Source organism: Sitophilus oryzae, unplaced genomic scaffold (genome assembly GCF_002938485.1).
Source record: "Sitophilus oryzae breed Bouriz unplaced genomic scaffold, Soryzae_2.0 scaffold_2023_pilon_pilon, whole genome shotgun sequence".
In the NCBI taxonomy this organism is placed as follows: Eukaryota; Metazoa; Arthropoda; class Insecta; order Coleoptera; family Curculionidae; genus Sitophilus; species Sitophilus oryzae.
Window position 1 is genome coordinate 102,675 of NW_022146751.1, and position 19,964 is coordinate 122,638.

The following is a 19,964-nucleotide window of genomic DNA, read 5'->3' on the forward strand; positions in this document are numbered from 1 at the left end:
GAGTAATACTATCAACGAAGAAATTCAATCTACAACATATTTGGTCCTTCGAGCCGGATAGCTGGGTGAAATCTTCAATTATTTCAAAGATTCAAAGAAAATCCATACTTTTCCGATCAATTTCTATCGTTCAAGGTCGAAGCCGGACGAGTCCATTTGCGCAAGACGATCCAGAATAGGGGAGTTGCGTAGTAAAAGCGGTGCGAAGAGTGGACTGGTCCAACTGCATCGGAAAAGGGGAGGACACATCGACGAAAGCAGAAAAAAAATACGTTTTGAGAGCCGTGCCCGGGATTGGTAAAACGACGACGCAAATTGCCGGTGAGTCCGTTCCTATTTACCTTTATTATCCTTTTCTTTCAACGGGAAGATAGGTTTGCTCCAAGTTCTTATTAATAGGTTTTAATATCAAAATGCAAAACGAGGAGACAAGGGTTCTTTTAGGGAAACGTAGAGTTTTCAAACAACGACATACATTATTTGAAAAATATTTTAAAACCCTAAAGGAATCCTTTCAAGATACTTCGCCTACCGATCGTGAAAGGTTTAAGATTGCTGAATTAAAGTTACGTTTAGAAAAATATGAGAAATTAATACAAGAATACGAGATAGTTCAAACAGAGATAGAGATAAGTTCAGATGATTTAGATACACAAACGTTGGAAAGAGAAACTTTTGAGAAAAATTATTTTAGTTTATTAGTTGAGTGCAAGGAATTCTTAAGCATCTTTGACAAGGTAATTCCAAATTCTCATAGCGAATCGAGTAATTCAAGTAACTTTGATGTAGGCTCAAGTAACAATAATAAAAATGATTTCAATGTAAAATTACCAGAAATAAAATTACCGAAATTTACAGGTTGTTACGATAATTGGTTAGAATTTCGAGATACATTCGATTCACTTATCAATGAAAATTCAAGTATAACAAACATTCAAAAATTTCACTACCTGAGGGCAGCATTGGACGGCGGTGCCATGCAAGTTATTCGTTCTATAGAATTTTCGGCTGACAATTACCAGATAGCGTGGAATTCTTTACTTCAAAGGTATAATAACAATAGCGTTCTGGTAAACAATCATGTCAAAGCCATATTCGAAATGCCCACATTATCTAAAGAGTCAGCAAGTGACTTAAGAAAAATGTTAGATAGCCTCTCTAAGCATTTGTGCTCATTAAAAAACTTAAATCAACCGGTTGAGCACTGGGACACACTTCTTGTTTTTGTATTAAGTCATAAGTTAGACAAATCAACACTTCGAGCATGGGAGCAAGTTAAAGCAGCGACAACTCAGGGCAATTCGGATACGGTGACATTAAAAACATTCAAAGATTTTTTACGTTCAAGAGCCGATTTCTTAGAAACAGTTTTAATGACCAAAGAGGTCAAGATACAATCTCATTCATATCAAATTTCAACAAAGTTCAAAACTGAATGCATTTTTTGCAAGGGTTCAAATCATTATATACAAAATTGCAATGATTTTTTAAAGCTTTCAACTCAAGATCGTCTTAATCAGCTTAAGAATCGAAAATTATGCTTAAATTGTTTACGCGGTTTTCATACGATCAACAATTGCCTAGCAGGACATTGCAAAAAATGTACTCAAAAGCATAATACAATTCTTCATAACGACTTTCAAGTAAATTCAAGACCAGAGCGTCCAACAACTTCATCAAATAACGCATTTTCTGCAACTTCAAGCATTGCTTCGGATAATATTCTATTATCTACAGCACTAGTTCAAATTAAAAATTCAAAGGGATATTTTCAAACATGCAGAGTTTTATTAGATTCTGGGTCCCAATCCAATTTTATTACAGAAGATACATGTAAGAGATTAGGTCTAAAGACATTTCCAGTAAGTATTTCTGTTTCGGGTATCGTTCAAACTCCTTTTCAAATCAAACAGCGATGCAATATTACTGTAGTGTCCATGCATAACTCATTCAAAGCTGATATTTCATGTTTACTTCTACCTACAATTAATAAAGGTTTACCATTCCAGTCATTCGACCTTTCAAATTTAAATATTCCTTCCAATTTGAGGTTAGCTGATCCTGGTTTATCGGTTTCTTCAAAGATTGATATTCTAATTGGTGCTGAATGGTTCTACAATTTATTATGCATTGGTCAGTTCCGCTTAGGACCTAATTTACCTACGTTACAAAAAACTGTTCTAGGATGGGTAGTCTCTGGAAAATTATACAATGATCCTATTGCTGCGCAATCCATGTGCAATTTTAGTACAAGTTCAAACGACGAAATCTATTCTTTATTGAAAAGGTTCTGGGAAGTCGAAGAAACTGTTCCACCTGGTTCAAATGTGAAATTCTCCTCAGATGAACAGCTTTGCGAGGACATATTTTCTAAAACAACCGAGCGAAAAGACGACGGTAGATTTATTGTTCATATTCCCTTAAAATGCGATCCTATTATTCTAGGTGATTCTCGTGAAATTGCTACCAAAAGATTCTATTCTTTGGAGAAGAAATTGAATCGTGAACCAAAGTTAAAGGAAGAATATGCAGCATTTATGAACGAATATATTCAACTTGGTCATATGCGAGAAATATCTAAAATTGACGAACATTCTAATTCTGGTTTTCTGCCACATCATGCAGTTGTTAACGAAAATAATCAAACTACTAAGCTTAGGGTTGTGTTCGATGGCTCGGCACAAACTGATAATGGAATTTCTTTTAATAGTTTGCAGCTAGTTGGTCCTACCATTCAGGATAATCTTTTTTCCATTTTATTAAGATTCCGACAGGGGCCTATTGTCATCTGTGCGGATATTGTTAAAATGTATCGGCAGATAGAGATTCATAGATCACAAAAACATCTCCAAAATATTCTATGGCGTTTCGATTCTTCAGAGGAATTAAAAACTTTCGAATTACAAACAGTAACTTACGGTACTGCATCAGCTCCTTGGTTAGCTACAAGATGTTTAAAGCAATTGACCATAGATTATTCCAAAATATTCCCACAATCATCTCATTTCGTGGCATCCAATTTCTATATGGATGATTTGTTGATAAGTTGCAATTCAGAAAGTGAGGCGTTAACAATATGTGACGAAATTTCAAAAATACTTTCTTCAGGCTGTTTTCAACTTCAAAAATGGGCAACTAATAGTACCAAAATTCTTCAGCACATTCAAAATCCTTCTACTATTCTTAAAATTGGCAAGGATCAACGAACCAAGATTCTAGGTTTGTATTGGTCTTATGAAGACGATCAGCTAATGTACACTATTGCTGATTTTATCAGTTTAAATAAGTTTACCAAGCGTACTATAATGTCTGATATAGCTCAGATTTTTGATCCCTTGGGACTCTTGGGCCCATGTATCATTTTAGGAAAAATTCTTCTTCAATCACTTTGGTCCTTAAAGCTTGACTGGGATGAGTCTCTTCCAGCTACTATAGACAATCAATGGCGGCAATTACGGCAAGAACTACCAGTACTTAACATTTTAAAAATACCCAGATTTGTTTCAAATACGTCAATCGTTAAGTTGGAGTTACACGGGTTTGCCGATGCCTCTTTACAAGCATATGGCGCATGTCTATACATTCGTAGTATATCTTCCAGCGGAGAGATTCAGGTAAAGCTTTTGACAGCTAAAAGTAGGGTTAGTCCTCTAAAATCGTTAACAATTCCAAGATTAGAACTGTGCGGTGCTCTCTTGTTAGCACAGCTAGTTGATCGAGTGAAAAATTCAATGACTTTTACTTTTGATGATATATTTCTTTGGTGCGATTCCACTGTCTCTCTTGCCTGGATTCGTACTTCTCCAAGTACTTTGCAAGTTTTTGTTCAAACCAGAGTCGCTCAAATACAAAGGTTAACACAACCTAACCAATGGCATCATGTTCGAACCGCCGACAATCCTGCAGACTTTCTTTCCCGAGGTATTTTGCCTAGGGCTCTTTTGGATTGTACTATGTGGTGGAATGGCCCACAATGGCTTAGCCAACCTAAAGATCAATGGCCCTATTCTGCAGCTACTTTTGAAGGAGAACTCCCAGAAGTTAAGAAACAAAAAATAATTCTCGCAGCTTTTCAAACTTCAAATTGGATTAATATTAATAAATTTTCAAACTTAATGAAACTTCAACGGGTGGTCGCTTATTGTCTTAGATTCATATACAATTGTCGAAATCCCACTGACAAGCAATTTAAACCTTTCAAGGCAAAGGATTTATCTGATACTCTTAGATACCTTATTACGATATCTCAAAAGGATGATTTTGCAGAAGAAATTCAAACGTTGCAAAGGAGTCATGCGTTGCCAAGGCAATCTAAGCTTCTTTCTTTAAATCCTTTTCTAGACGATGAGGGTATTTTACGTGTTGGTGGACGTCTTAGTCAATCAAATTTTAGTTTTGATGTCAAACATCCAATACTTCTTTCGTCCAAGCACCATCTTACAAAATTGCTTTTTAGACACGAGCATCTAAGATTATTCCATGCTGGACAACAACAACTGCTTTATTCAATTCGTCAACGTTATTGGCCACTGGCTGGTCGCAATTTGGCTAAACAAATTGTTCATTCCTGCATAAAATGCTACCGCTGCAAACCACTGCAACCTTCTCCAATCATGGGTAATCTTCCAAAAGCGCGTGTTACTCCTGCTCCACCCTTTTATAATACTGGCATAGACTACGCAGGTCCAGTATATTTGAGTTCAAAAAAGGGAAGAGGAGCCAAGGTTTCTAAAGCGTATATTGCGCTATTTGTGTGCTTTGTGACCAAGGCCACTCATTTAGAATTGGTGAGTGACTTATCAAAGGATGCCTTCATTGCTGCCTTCCGGAGGTTTGTAGCACGCCGTGGTAAGCCAAGTAATGTTTATTCCGACAACGGAACAAATTTTGTAGGAGCCAATTCAGAGTTACGAGAATTATCTCAATTTTTAAAATCGCAAGAACATTCTTTACAAGATAGTATATCTAATATTGGCGTAAATTGGCACTTCATACCCGCATTCTCACCTCACTTCGGAGGAATTTGGGAAGCCGGTGTTAAGTCGGCTAAAAGACACTTGACTCGAATAATCGGTAGCGTAAAACTTACTTTTGAAGAGTATTGCACTATATTGGCAGAGGTTGAAGCAATCCTAAACTCTCGTCCAATCACTCCCATGTCCTCAGACCCCAATGACCTATCCGCTTTAACCCCTTCTCATTTCCTTATCGGACAACCGGCAACATCACTTCCCGATCCAGACCTTAGAGACATTTCAACGTCACGCCTTTCAAGATACCAGCTGATGCAGCAGTGCCAACAACATTTTTGGTCCCGCTGGACTCGTGAGTTTCTTAGCGAGCTTCAGTTACGCACCAAATGGAAAACTCAGCAAGCAGCACTTCAAGTTGGGTCTCTTGTTGTTCTCAGAGATGACCACTCTCATCCACTTCAATGGAAACTCGGTAGAATCGTCTTACTTCATCCAGGATCAGACGGCATCGCTCGAGTAGCTACTATAAGACATCAAGTGGAACTGTGAAACGGAGTTTTGCTAAGTTTTGTGTATTGTTGATTGAGGTTGAAAGCTGACTCTTTCAAGGCCGGGGGCATGTTTAGTGGTCATTCAGTGTTTTTATTGTTTTCTGTTTTCCTATTTTTATGTGTAAAGTTACCTTTAGTTATTGTACGTGTGGGACGACCTTAAGATTGAGAGTCGTCTGTCAAAAGGGAAAAAAGAAGATGGCGGAACAATAAAGTAGTCAGTAATACGTCCGCTGTTTTAATACAAGTTTTTAATTGCAATAGTAATACCTCTGAGTAATACTATCAACGAAGAAATAGTTCAATCTACAACAATACATGACAAGTGAAAGTAGAGTAAGTATTAATAAAATAAAATTATTGTAATCAATCTTGGATTTTAATAATTACAATATAAAACTAATTTATTTTGTTTATACTATTTAGTTTTAGGCACTTATCGAAATATCTAATATGATTGATACACTCATAGTACGATAAATATGTAAGAAATAAATATTACAGATTTTCTAGGTAATGTTTAAAAAATTTTGAACCGCATTTGGTGCCAAGTATCCTGAATCATGCAAGCAAATTTCTAACAACCACGAAAAATTATTTATCATTTAGTTTTTGATTTATAGCTACAGAATCTGCAGAAAATTGTCTTGATGGTATCTTTTTTCCTATGAACGATTAGTAATAAGATTTTTTGACTAGTAACATAACTTTAATTTCTATTTATAGTTTTTCAGTTCACTATTTGTATATTGACCTCTAAATTTCTAATCAGAAATTTTGCCAGGAACTTCTTTCATTTATTTTATTTACTGTTGTACTATTGTGAAGTTTTTCCGATATATATTTATTACATTAATTTCTTCTACTTAATATAACCAAAAGTATAATTAGAACATATATTTAAAAAGTGGAAATAGAAAAAATAAAAAAGGGAGGCAATTGTGTACGTTGCGGTAATCGCAAAACAATTTCCGATGCATGTGACCAACTTTAAGTGACAAGCGATGGCGACAGCCAGATTGTGATGGATTTATAAGATGAATCTTAATGTAAAATTGCGAAACAATATATTTATTATATCGTTTTATAAAGATTTTTACATTTTATTTTTAATTTAATAATTAATACTTCAGTAATTAATGATTTATTTGTTTTATAGCTTATTTTACTTATAACATATTGGCAAAAACTATTCCATTATGAAGATTATTCTAGGCGTTATTAATGGGTTATTTATTTATCTATTGATGTACATCTTACATCACCACAAGTGGTAATAACAAGTAAGAGGGTACCATTAATGCACAAACTAATAATCACAGAATTTAATAAAAACTAACGTAGAAATAATTTTGAAAGTCGTATAATGGGGCTGCTTACCAATCAAGTAATAAAGAACCTACATTGTCACGTTTTTGTTCAAAATAGTTTATTAGGGAAGCTACAAGCTCTTTGTTTCGACTGTTAAATGCTTCAGCATATTTTCAACATACAATTTAAAGAAATTCAATACCAAAACTCAAAAATTTAGTTATTAAATGAACTGTTTTTGCTTAAAAGTATAATTTAAAAAAATACTATGAAAATAGATAAAAAACGACAATTACTCACAAACATTCAAACAAAAACACGATATTATACAAATTAATTACTGGCATTATGATAATTATGTCAAATAATAAACGACAATGTTGCTGAACAAAGTACAATGTGTACAAACATAGCAATAATAAAATTCGGTTTAAACTAATTTTTGCAGCTTTAATCTAAATAAAATATCTGTTACAATCATTTGCTCTATAGAGTAAACTGAAGAGCTGCTCATCATTTTAAATTATACAACAAATTTAATCATTTTTACCAAAATTTCATTTGGTCAGGTTTATAGACTTTAGTGTCAATTTCAATATGATTGATTGCGTGCATCGAAAAATGTTTTGCGATTAACGTAGGATTTTCTTAAATTATATTTTGTTATTGTAATATTACATCACTAAAGAACAGGAAGTAATAAAATACTGGAGATAATACTCCCAGAAGTTATTATGCACAGATGATGTTATTACAAATGCATAGGAAAACGAATTAGCAAGTAATACTAACACAAAGGAGTATAGAAAACTTGACGAAACGGAAGTAATCGAACCAATAAAAATGCTAATGAAGGGGAAAGCTGCGGGTCATGACAATATAACAAGAGAAATGTTGAAGAATTTAGGAGAAAGTGCTGTTTCTGTTTTCACTGATTTTCTTAATAAAATTATAAATAGAATTATTTTATATATATGTTATATTGGTCCACCCAGTACGTTCACCCGGCAGGCCACATCCTATTGCGACACGTCCGGCGCGCGTTGCGAAATCGCGAACGTATCATAATAATATTATATTGTTCTCACGATTATTGTCAATCTAATCATCATTTTTATTATAAAACCCAATTATTTTTGTTAATCAATAAGAGTAATTTTAGTTGCTAAACGAGACTATGTCCGTTTAAATTTTTATAATTAAATTAAAATAAATTAATAAATAAAATAAAATATAAAATATTATAAATGTGTTTAAAAAAGTAAATAATTTTTTTTAAAAAGTGAATCTCATTATTTGTGATTTAACAGATATTATTATTATAGGAATTATTTTGCCTATATTCAAGGAAGGTGATAAAACAACATATGCAAACTATAGAGGCATCACTTTGCTTAGCATATCATTAAAGGTGTTTGATAATATTCTTGAAGAACGATTAAAACGGGACACAGATGAATTACTCGATTAAGCGCAGAGTGGATTCAAAAAGGGAAGAAGTGTGCAGGACTATTATTATTTTTAAAAAGTTAAAGGAAACATGATATAGTTTTATATAAATTTTAAATCAATATAATAAAAAAAACTATAATATATAAATCAGTTCAATCAATTAAGACAAATTATAATTAAGAAACAAAATATAGTAGCTATAAGCTGATATTCGATGTAAATAAAATATCTAATAAATATTATACATGTTTGTTGACAAAGTATTTAGATCTTAAAATGTTTGGAATCAAAACTAATAAGTTAAATAAAAAGTTATTTTCAAATTTTACATATTTATCAAAACAATAAGAATTATACAATTAAATTTTATTAACTGAAATTGATTATTAATTTAAATAAATAAAACAGACTTAATTATGACAAAATTATCTAAAATATCATTTAACTATTTAACCAGGAATCTAGCATCAAAATATACATGTATCGTACCATAAATATACAGTATATCATTGTGTAATACCTATGCAAATATATAAGAACAAAAAATGAATACTTTTTTTTAAATATGAACACATTCAATACAATGCCCTCCATATATATTTGTTTTATTGAAATTTTTACACAATTATTAATCAATATTAACTATTTCAAATATCTATTAAAATGTTTGAACTATACAAAAACTCTACGATCACTTAAACATATCCATCTAAGTTTGCATATAAAATGCGAATCACATACTCAAAAATTATGAATAAACCTCTAATTGAAAAAGATTACCTTCCAAAACACGTATGTAATTAAAAAAATCATGTGCAAATATCAAGTAACAAACATTCCAAGTATATGCATTTGTCACTTTGTTACAGACAACCAACACTTGCAAACGATCATAAAGTGAGTTTTTTTGATAATCTTGTCACGGTGTTGGTGTTCGTATGAAAAGTAATTCACCGATCACTCACAAGTGCCGGCCGAACCCTAAAAAATAAATAAACAGTATTGCAATGTTGCCATATGTTGCAAGGTAAGTGCACGACGCCGTGAGTGCATCATCAGCGCTGATGCCAAATGCTATCAGAAAAATCACTTTGGTACCTTCCATATCAGTCGCCCGTATATCTGTCGTGTGTCAAAAGGGTGTCAAATTTGTGGCGTTTGTATAGGATATAAATAAAAAAATAAATTGAATTATATACAGTTTCTAAGGCATTTTACGTTAGGTATACTTACTCCAAATTCCACGACCATCGCATCCACTATACTACCAATCACAGTGACAAAATCAAATGTGTTCCATGGATCTTTGAAAAAATTCTGCGAAAAAAATATAAAAGATTCTATTAATAGAGTGTTTAAGTATTTTAAATGTTGCAGTTTCATAAGCCTGTCCTGTACTAAAATAATATTAAATTATTTAAACTTCTTGTTTTTTTTTTCAACGATTTTGACAAATTTAAAATTCGTAGGATTAAGCTACGCAATGTTCATGATAGAGCTAAAGCAAGCTTCAAGGGGGTTACTTCAATTTATACTGCTGCTTTAAAACTTTTTAAACAACAAAAAAATCTAGCGTTGTTCTTGGACAATAAACAATTATATGTCCAGAACAACAATAAAAATAAATACAAAATAAAAAATTCAATCTAAATATATAAAAAGAAATATTACACAAAAATTGGGTAACTACGTTTCTTAAGTAAAATTAAAACTACCACAAAGAATATAAATTAAATTCAAACTATTCATCCAAACCATATTAAGAAAAGAGGAATTGAAAAGAAAATCTAAGAGTAATAAATAGGGACAACAGTATATCTTACCTATAAAAGAAAAACTTTAATAATTGGGTCGGAATATTCTCAAAACGGGGATAAAATAGGTGACATTATATTAATGCATTTTAGAAAATTTAAATAAATAATTTTATAAGTAAATTAAAAAATTAAAATTAGAGTAAACGGTAAATAAAGTTGCTCTAACGCCATGAAAACTAAAATAGTTTTTCTCTAATAAACTACACTTGAAATAATCTATATTATTTAACAAATTAGTTACGTGAATACACATTATTATTTATTGTCATTACATTATCGTTAATGTGTCAAAATCTGAGCCTACTTGATCTGAACTTTTTAAGTTGTTTTAATGGTTAATGAAAAGTTTAAGTTGTATTAATGGGGATTTGATGAACAGTATAAGTAATTGAAATGAGATATTATACTCAGAAAATTTATTGAATTAATATGATTACTAGTGATATAGTCTGCAATTTATTGAATTGATACCAGTAATGTACTTTATTAAAAAAAACAATTTGACAAAAATTATTTAATTTTATTTGATGATGGAATATTTATAATATTTGGTAATTTATATTGTGTCTGAACATTTTTTTGCAATTTTCAGATTGGGTATGTTAATATTTATAGATATTAAATAAATTCACATTTTAAAACCTGTTAATTTTGGTTTTATTATAATATAATAAAACCAAAATTACTACAAATAGATATTATCTACAAACTGCTACAGTGCAGTATTATTACATTTGGTTGAAAATGGCGATAAATAACATATGATTTGATATTTACATTAATTTTTATACAGAGTGTTATGTTTTCAAGGATAGTAGATCTCGACAGTTTCATTTGAAATATATTTTCTCTCTAGCGTTTTTCAATTAAATCCAAAATAACCGAGTTATTTTAATTTGAAAATTTAAATATATTTTTTTTTGCTTAAACTTTGATCTAAGTCTTTTCTGGGTTTTCTTTTTTGTAAATGTAATCCACTACTCTATTTTACCATATTATCAAGATATTAAGTTTTAAATAACTGAAAAATAAAAATAAACAAAGAATTATTCAAAATTCCAAATTTTCAATTTTTTGGCAAAAATACTTATATATATATATTTGATACCAATTAAACTTTTAGTTACGTAATCGAGGAGCAATTTTAAAATTCCTTGTTGCCAACTATGGACATATTCGGCGCTGGGCTGGAATGGAATTCAAATTCCTCGCTGGAGATTCGGGTGGTAGCTCTGCTGTAAAAAATGTCAAATTCCACATTTATTTATTTCTTTCCTAACATTGCCATTCGTTTTGACATTTTAGTTTTGTATTACAAGTTTTTGGTTTAAATGTGTTCAAACCAACCCAACCAAAAAAACTCGCAAAACTCATCGCAACTTTATTAGAATATTTTTAACGGGATAGCAGTACTAATGGCCCTTTATGTCCCTGAAGTACTGTTAAAAACGTGAGTTCATAACTGTTTATATATTTTTTAATTAATTTATTTTTGCTTCTTAAAATATATTTATAAAAAAAATATGTAAAAGTGGACAACACTGTGCGGGTTAAACTTAATCACGTGATTAAAGGTTTATTTAATATGAACTATACAGGGTGTTTTAAAAAACATGTGCCATCTCTCGTGCGGAGATTCTTCACGTAAAAATAAGATTAATGCTTCATATCAACATAGATCCGATTCTGCTATGTTTCCTAGCTACAGGGTGTTAAAATCTTAATATTTTTTTTCTTTTTATTATAATTTTCTTCCAAGTACTTTTAGCGTTTTGAATGAAATTTTGAGGGTAAAAGTTACTATAAATGCGACATATTTTAAGGCTAAAAAAGTGTTGCTATATTCACCAGGACGTGCATATGGGTTACTTGAATATTTTTCTAAAAAAAGCATGTACATACTTCACTGACTTTTTTTCTCTTAGCGAAATAGTGTAAGCAGCTTAATGCCGATTAAAAGTTATCTCTTGATATTTTGTCGATTTCGGCCTCCTTCATGAGATAAACACAATTTTATTAATTTGCCTTGATCCAAATCTTGATCCTAGGTCGCAACCCTTATAACATATTAATATCATTAACTTGCAAAAGCTTTAAATAAGTATGTATTGTTCAAATATCATATTTTTTTTATTTGAAATTGCTGTAGGTTAGACTAATAGTAATAATATTTAATAATAAATTAGGTAAGCTATATAATTTATTAATTTTGTTTTTATTTATATTTTATTAATTGTGATTAATAAAATTACGTTGATCTCATCAAGGAGGCCAAATTCGACAAAATATCAAGAGATAAATTTTAATTGGCATTAAACGGTCTACACAATTTTGATATCAAGAGAAAAGTCAGTAGCGCACATGTTCTTTTTTTGAAAAATATTCCAGTGATAACCCATATGCACGTCCCTGATGAATTTATCGACACTATTTTTAGCATTAAAATATGTAGTAATTATAGTCACTTTTACCCTCAAAATGTCATTCGAATCACTGAAAATACTTGGAAGAAAATTATAACAAATCGAAAAATTGGCCCTGAACCTACGAACACAGCACAATCGGACCTATGTTGATATAAAAAATAAATATTATTTTTACGTGAGGAATATCCCCACGAGAGATGGCACATGTTTTTTAAATACCCTGTATACATGTTTCCGTGGTCGAAATATACTACCCTTAAAAATATTTGCACTTATTTAAGACTCACCCTGTATAATAATTTTTGATACAAAAATAAACATATATGATAACATATCTAAACCATGGAACTAAATCAATAATTGAAGACCATAAGGAAGAAACAGGCTAAGTACCAAAATAACAAAACAGAGTTATCGAAAAAATATATATATTAACGACATTTTTCAACAGTTAGAAACATAATTTAAATCAACAATAACTCAACTCTAACGACAATTTTAAGTTTAGCACTTAGCAATCGATATATTACCCGTAAGGACGAATTCTTTAGTTGGTCATATTTTAGTTATGTTTATGATGATAATAATTTTTATTTTCTCGTGAACTAATTCATGGTAACAGTAATAATAAAGACGTTAATAATATGAGCTAACTTTGTTTATCGCTTACTCCAGTTGTATAATTTATTCTATAATATGTGAATAATTAAGAAAATTACATTACAGATGTAATTGAATATTTTCAGTTGACTATAATAGTGATTCAATAAGGGGATATTTACCTTGAATCCAAACGCGATCAACTTCAAGATGGTTTCGCAGAGAAAAAAGAACGTAAAAAGTATGTTCATTACGGCCAATATGTCGGACAACAGTGGCGGGGACTGATGGTACTACAATAAAAAAACTTGAAAATGTAGCGCTAGGTACTACTACTGAGGAAGCTGACGCGCTGCCTACCTTCCAGACCCGCGCTTGTAAAAGTCGGCAACTCTCCACTATTTTGTTTAGCTATATAGATTTCTTACTTTTTTAACATACAAAGATCAATTAAACCGAAAGAAAAGATGTCTATAAGTTTTTAGAATGCGATTTAGGTTTTCTTATGTCCATAAGTAACAGAGTAAAGCTCATGCCTATGACACAAGTGAGCTCAAGTCTTAAATCAAATGTTTTTTTTCTACATCAATATTCTAACCCTACGCAATGTAATACTAAAAGTTATCATATATTATTAGTTATAATTTTTGTTTTGTGTAACAATAGATATAAGCTTTACTCTCGCTACTTCGATGGATTTTATTATAATGATTTGTTAATTTTGATTAATACTAAAATATCCTAATTAATTAGTGTGCTACAAAGTTTATATTTTTAATTTATTTATTTATCTTGTTTTATTTTTTAGTTTTCCTTGTTTATTTATAATTTACTTTATTTAATTTATTATTTTCTTATATTATTTTTTAGTTTATGGTTTTATTGTTCTATGTTTAGGTAATCAAATAGTTAATTAGTACGTAAATAATTAGAAAAAAAAAATTGAAATAAATATCAAAAGCATGTAAAGGATGATATCAAGATTGAAAATAATTGAAATTATTTTCATATTAATTGAAGTTTAATTTCACTTGCAAATTCAATCGATATTATATTATGTTGTTTAATTAGTTCGAAGTGCGAAAATGTCAAACGTTGACATTTGATACGTCATTCTATCCAGAATGTCATTTTCTATTCAATAAAGTAAAAATATACTGAGGGTGCCATTTAAAAATCAAAAGTTGTAGGCATTTCCTACAACTAGGCATTTTCCAATTCCATTCATTTCTAATTTATGTCATATACTAACATACTAAATCTCACTTCAAACTTCACTGTAAATAATTTGGTGTAATATAAAAATAATAGTTAATAATAACATAATAATGAAAATATACATAAAAAAATAATTTCAAACCAAAAATAATATCAAATTGTTGAAATGTGAAGCACAATTTTATATTGACGAAAACAGAACCATTAATAAATAAATACAACAAAAAAAAATTAAAAAGATGTAATACTTTACTTATTTTTTCTTTTGTAATATTTTTTGTTTTCATATCGCTTTTATCATTTATTTTAGAATTTACATTATAAAGCAAAAATGTCTCTCTATTATTTAACTTCATTAGATAGTGACATGAGAATAGAAACAACTATTTGACAATACTATTTATCATACAGGACAAATATAGGATAGTATTTTATTTGTCATTTAATTCGTAAATATTTGACATTTTTTCAGATGAATGATGCTGTAGTTTAAACTTAAATTAACAGATACTTTAAATGGTATTTACATTTATTATTGTTTATGTTTGTTTTTAGCTATAAACACTTTTCCTTCCAGTTTCTTTATTAATCGTAAACCAAAAAATATGCTTAATTTTATATTCATTTACCAATTTTACCTATTTTGTCTGCTCTGGTGTTCGTGTGATAGTGTACCATATACTGCGCATGCTCAATAACTACAAAGCAATAGAGAAAACTAACTACTCTATATCTATCTGTCAGTGCCTGCTATCTACTTAGTATAATTTATAAATGCACAAAAAGACGCAATGCTGTGAAATGCTCATAGTAGCATGCGATAAAATAAAAAGGTTTTTGGACAACAAACAAAAGATTCGGACGATATTTTACTCGATTAGATTCTTTTTGTACAGGTTAGGCTTTTCTAGCAATCTCCTAGAAGAAAGAGGTTTGTGGGAAAGAATTTTTAAGATATCTTAGCAATGTCGAGGTATTTTTATCCGAAATATATTTAATAACTTTAATCGTAAAGTCATAAATAGTATTAAGTTTCAAGAAATTACAAAATATCAGCAGATTTTGTGTATTTTTGACCTAAAAATTTATTTAAATGTGTCTTTGGCTGTTTAGTTTTATATGATGCCCTAAATGTGTTATTTTAATGTAGTAGTAATGTAGGTATAAAATTTACAGACATCGTCCAACGTCATGTGATATATTGTCCGACTCTCTCAATCACTACGGCATTTCGTAAATTATTGCTTATTAATCTTTTTAGTAATTGTCATTGTCATTTGATTTGGGGTTATAATTTTATTGACTTTTAATAATTGTCATTGTCATTTGATTAGGGGTTACTATTTTATTGACGGACATTTATTGACATGTCAAAATTAAAAATCAATTGCTAAAATTTTCTAATAATAACAGCAATTCTAATAGTTATAACATTTAAGATGATTTAAAACAACAAATTCTATATAATATGTCTAGTATATAGATAGATCCGAATTTTACACTGTCGCCAACATATATAAATATAGTAAACGCCACGCGCGCGAATGTTTGGGAGTGATTCATCGGTCGCTATCATGTTAACTAATCTGTTCAAGGTCACATAAAACTTAATTCCAGTGCCGCGATGTTTCAAGTCATATAATAATCAATATATAATCTGTTGTAATTTGTTATTTTAACTGTCAAAGTCTTGTCAAAACATATATTTGGTTATAAATATAAACTGGAATGTCCCATTGGTCGCACTGCAAGCACACCAATGGACTGACGCATAAAAACGAATCAATCAAAGAAACGCGATATAGTATTGTCTTTGTCAATCACGCTAACATTTTAGAATAAGTAGGAGGAGCGCAGGCAGATTATTAGACCGGGCCATTAAAAACCTACGTCTGCGGTAAGAATTTACGTTTTTAATGTAAACATGATAGCGCGCGTGTCGATTCTAACTTCATCAAGCGATGAATCACTTCCAAACATTCGTGGCGTTTACTATAGTAACATTCCTCCATTCACTAGTCAGGAATTTAACTATGCTGTACGTGATAAAAAAATGTCCTAGCATGGATGATATTTCTTATTCCATGTATAAATATTTACCACTGATTGCTAAAAATTATCTTCTTAAAATATATAACAAATGGTTATTTGAAGGTGTGTTACCGGATTCGTGGAAGAAATATAATATTATTAATATCTTAAAACAAAACAAAAATCCTACTTTGCCAGAGAGTTACAGACCTATTGTATTATCTTCATGTGGTGGCAAAATTTTAGAAATTATGATTAAAAATCGTTTAGATTGGTTTTTGGAGAATAAATTGTGTTTACAAATGAACAGGCAGGTTTTCGTAAGGGTAGGGAAATATATGATAATATTGCTTATTTATCTACTTTTATTTTTGATGCCTTTAATTCGTCACATTCAGTTATTGCTGTTTTCTTAGATATAAAATCTGCATATGATAATGTTAACATATACAAACTTTATAATTTGCTTATTAATTTAGAAATTCCAGTAGATTTATCTAATTTAATTTTTACACTTTTGAAAAATAGATTCTTATTTTCCAGAAAATCTGATGGTTTCTTATTAGGTCCGGTTTTAGCAACTAAAGGTATTCCGCAAGGTTCTCCATTAAGTACTATTGTTTTTAATATTTATATTTCAGAACTTTTTAAAAACTATTTAAATGTAAAAATTATTGGTTATGCGGACGATTTGGTAATTTTTGTTAACGGTTCAAATATAGCTGAGATGTCTGAAAAAATTAATAATGCTTTGGAACTTGTTAAATGATTTTCTTATTAATAAAGATCTTTCTTTATCTCTAGAAAAATGTGGGGCAGTATTGTTCACTAAGGGCAAACGAAGAGATCAGCCACCATTGATTCAACTTGGAAATCATATTATTACATATAAACATCATGTGCAGTACTTGGGCGTTATTTTTCAAAAACATTTAAAGTGGGATTTGCACATTGAAAATATCACTGATAAGGCTAAAAAAGCCTTAAATATTTTAAGGACTATTTGTAGTGTGGTGTGGAGCTGATCCTTGTACTCTTTTTAATTATTTTTTCTGCTCTGCTGAGATCTCATTTGGAATTTGCAACAATTTTTATTAAACCAACCACTTAAAAAAATTAAATAAATTAGATGTAGTATTTTTTGAGAGTTTACGTATTTGTCTGGGTTGTATGATATCTACTGCTAGACTAGCGTTGTTGGGAGAATCTTCTATGATTGATTTAGAATGTAGAAGAAAAATACTTGTAGGCGAATTTATTTCTAAATTATTAACTTTACAAAATAATACATTAATAAATGTAATTTACAATATTAATAATTATTAATGTTAATAATAGCTTTTAAAGAAAATATTAATGATTAATAGTTTTTCATCAACACACCTACGAAATAGTGGTTATTGATTTTCTAATGTCATTGTCATTGAAAAGTCATTTTTTATATATTGGTAAATCTGCTGACTAATCTCATTGTCATTGAAAAGTCAGTTTTTTATATGTAAATCTGCTGCTATTTTGTATAATAATACGTCAAACACCTCGCATTGTGAATAATGCCAATAGAAAGAATCACTACAATGGGCCTTCATTATCTCTTACCCTTACTCCGAACGCAAGAATCTTCAAAAAGCATTCAATCGTGAACATTCCAGTGAAGCCCCAGTTCAAATATCTTAGGGTATAGGTGTATGTGTCATCTTGATTGTTAAACTGTTAACACACAACAAATGCAACACGTGTCTTTCATTAACTAAGGTCATAGCTATCCTTCTAAAAGTCTACGTTTTTCTATATAAAGACGCTTCTATTACACTGTTTTTTTTTAAATTTCAAATCGTTACGATTTTGATAAGAAAGTGATATCGTTTCGAGAAAACGTTTGACAGAAAAAATTAAAGCAGAATGTTTAGTTATCAAAACTCATCTTTCGTGTTACATATACATGCAGTTTTTAGTTTGTTGTAAAAATGTAGATACCTATGTGCCAAAGAACTTTGTATTAGATTCGTTTAATTGTTGTTAATATGTTAATTATTTTATGTCGTATTTTTGGTTGTCATATTTGCTTGTTTCAATTTGAATTTAGTCATTGATGCTATTCCTTGAATAGTAAAAATATTTTGTAGTTCTATTTAAAAATAAAATGTTGTGTATTTGTAAGTAAACTAGCAACAAATGTTATTAGCTTCCTCTTAGAGTCTAATAAATTTTTGAGACATATCCGAATGTGAATGGGAAAAGACACATAGATAGTCTGCATAATCCAGGTCTTCTACCCTGCTTAAGGGTTGTATCCCTAGTGGTTCTTTAAATGCTGTGTTTAGTGCTATTGTGATGGTGTTAAAGAATAACGACAAAAGTATACAGCTCTGTTTTACACCTATTGCAATAGAGATTTTCTCCCCAACATCTGTAATGTACGGCTTATAGCATAATGATAAAGCAAACTATGTATATAACCTAACCTTATGATTTTAGTTTGGTTGTTTTAATTTTCAAATTGAGCTTACCATATTGTTATCTGTGATTGAACAATTATTGTGATAGAAATAACCATTTAACCTTTTTTAAAAAAAAATCAACTTTTTAATTTGTTTTGTGATCGTATTTTCTAATTTTCACCTCTATATGACTATTGGAATTTTCTATTATTCTGATTGTAATTATTTTAGCTTTCTGGGCCTGAAGATGGGAATTGTTAAGTCCCGAAACATGTCGCCCCCTGCTTTTTTTGAAGCATTTAAATTTAAATAAACATCTTAGACTGAAGATTGTGAGTTATTTGTCCCCTTACCCACCTTCAGAGGTTTTACTTTGATAATATGTACTCACACTGGGTTAAAGAACGTTTAGTAATGATAAAGCATTTTAATAATGCGGATTATTTTGTGAGGCACACCTTTTTCTCTCAAAGCTTTCCAGATGGCTATGTGTTTTATTGTATCAAGGTAGCATTGCATCATAAACAGTTTGATGACGCACCCGCCGATCACTGGGACAAGGAAACGAATATAAAAACTGATAACAAAACTCCCAAAGCTATATCATGTATTTATAAAAATCAAACAAAACCAAAACGTTTTGTAATAGTCACATTTTTAATATGTAAATAGTTTCTTCATTTTGATACAAGAACTGTGGAATAAAAGTTCCTGTTTCTCGGAGACGATCAGCATAATAAGCACAACAATACAATTTTACAGAAATTACCAGAGATGATAATTACAATGACCTGAAAATTAATGCTTTTTTGAGCAACTTTCTCGTTCGCTAAAATGTTCTTAGGGGATTATTATTTCAGACAATCTTTGTTTCGGCGATTTGCTATAGGTCAATTTTCTTTCGGCCATTTGTTTTCGGGCAATTTTCCAAATACGAAGTTTTATTTTTTAGATTTTGGTTTGAATGGCGCAATATCAAAGCTTTTTTATAGAAATGATATACGAGTAGATCTTCGAGCAATGAACTAAACGCAAATTGAAACAAGGAACAAGAAACAAAATATGTTTGTGCTATATTATGCTCCATAACTATAACCAACAAAGTAACTATTTGTTTCCTGTCATGCTGCATAGTGTAACTATT

At 30.3% G+C, this 19,964-nt stretch overlaps 1 protein-coding gene across 1 annotated transcript; it reads left to right on the forward strand.

The window, feature by feature from the left end:
• The first annotated feature begins 413 nt into the window (after window positions 1-413).
• LOC115884158 lies at window positions 414-5,522 on the forward strand. The gene is made up of 2 exons (XM_030902661.1): window positions 414-4,040; window positions 4,203-5,522. The coding sequence occupies exons 1-2, from the start codon at window positions 414-416 to the stop codon at window positions 5,520-5,522; spliced, it is 4,947 nt and encodes a 1,648-aa protein (XP_030758521.1).
• Window positions 5,523-19,964: the final 14,442 nt, after the last annotated feature.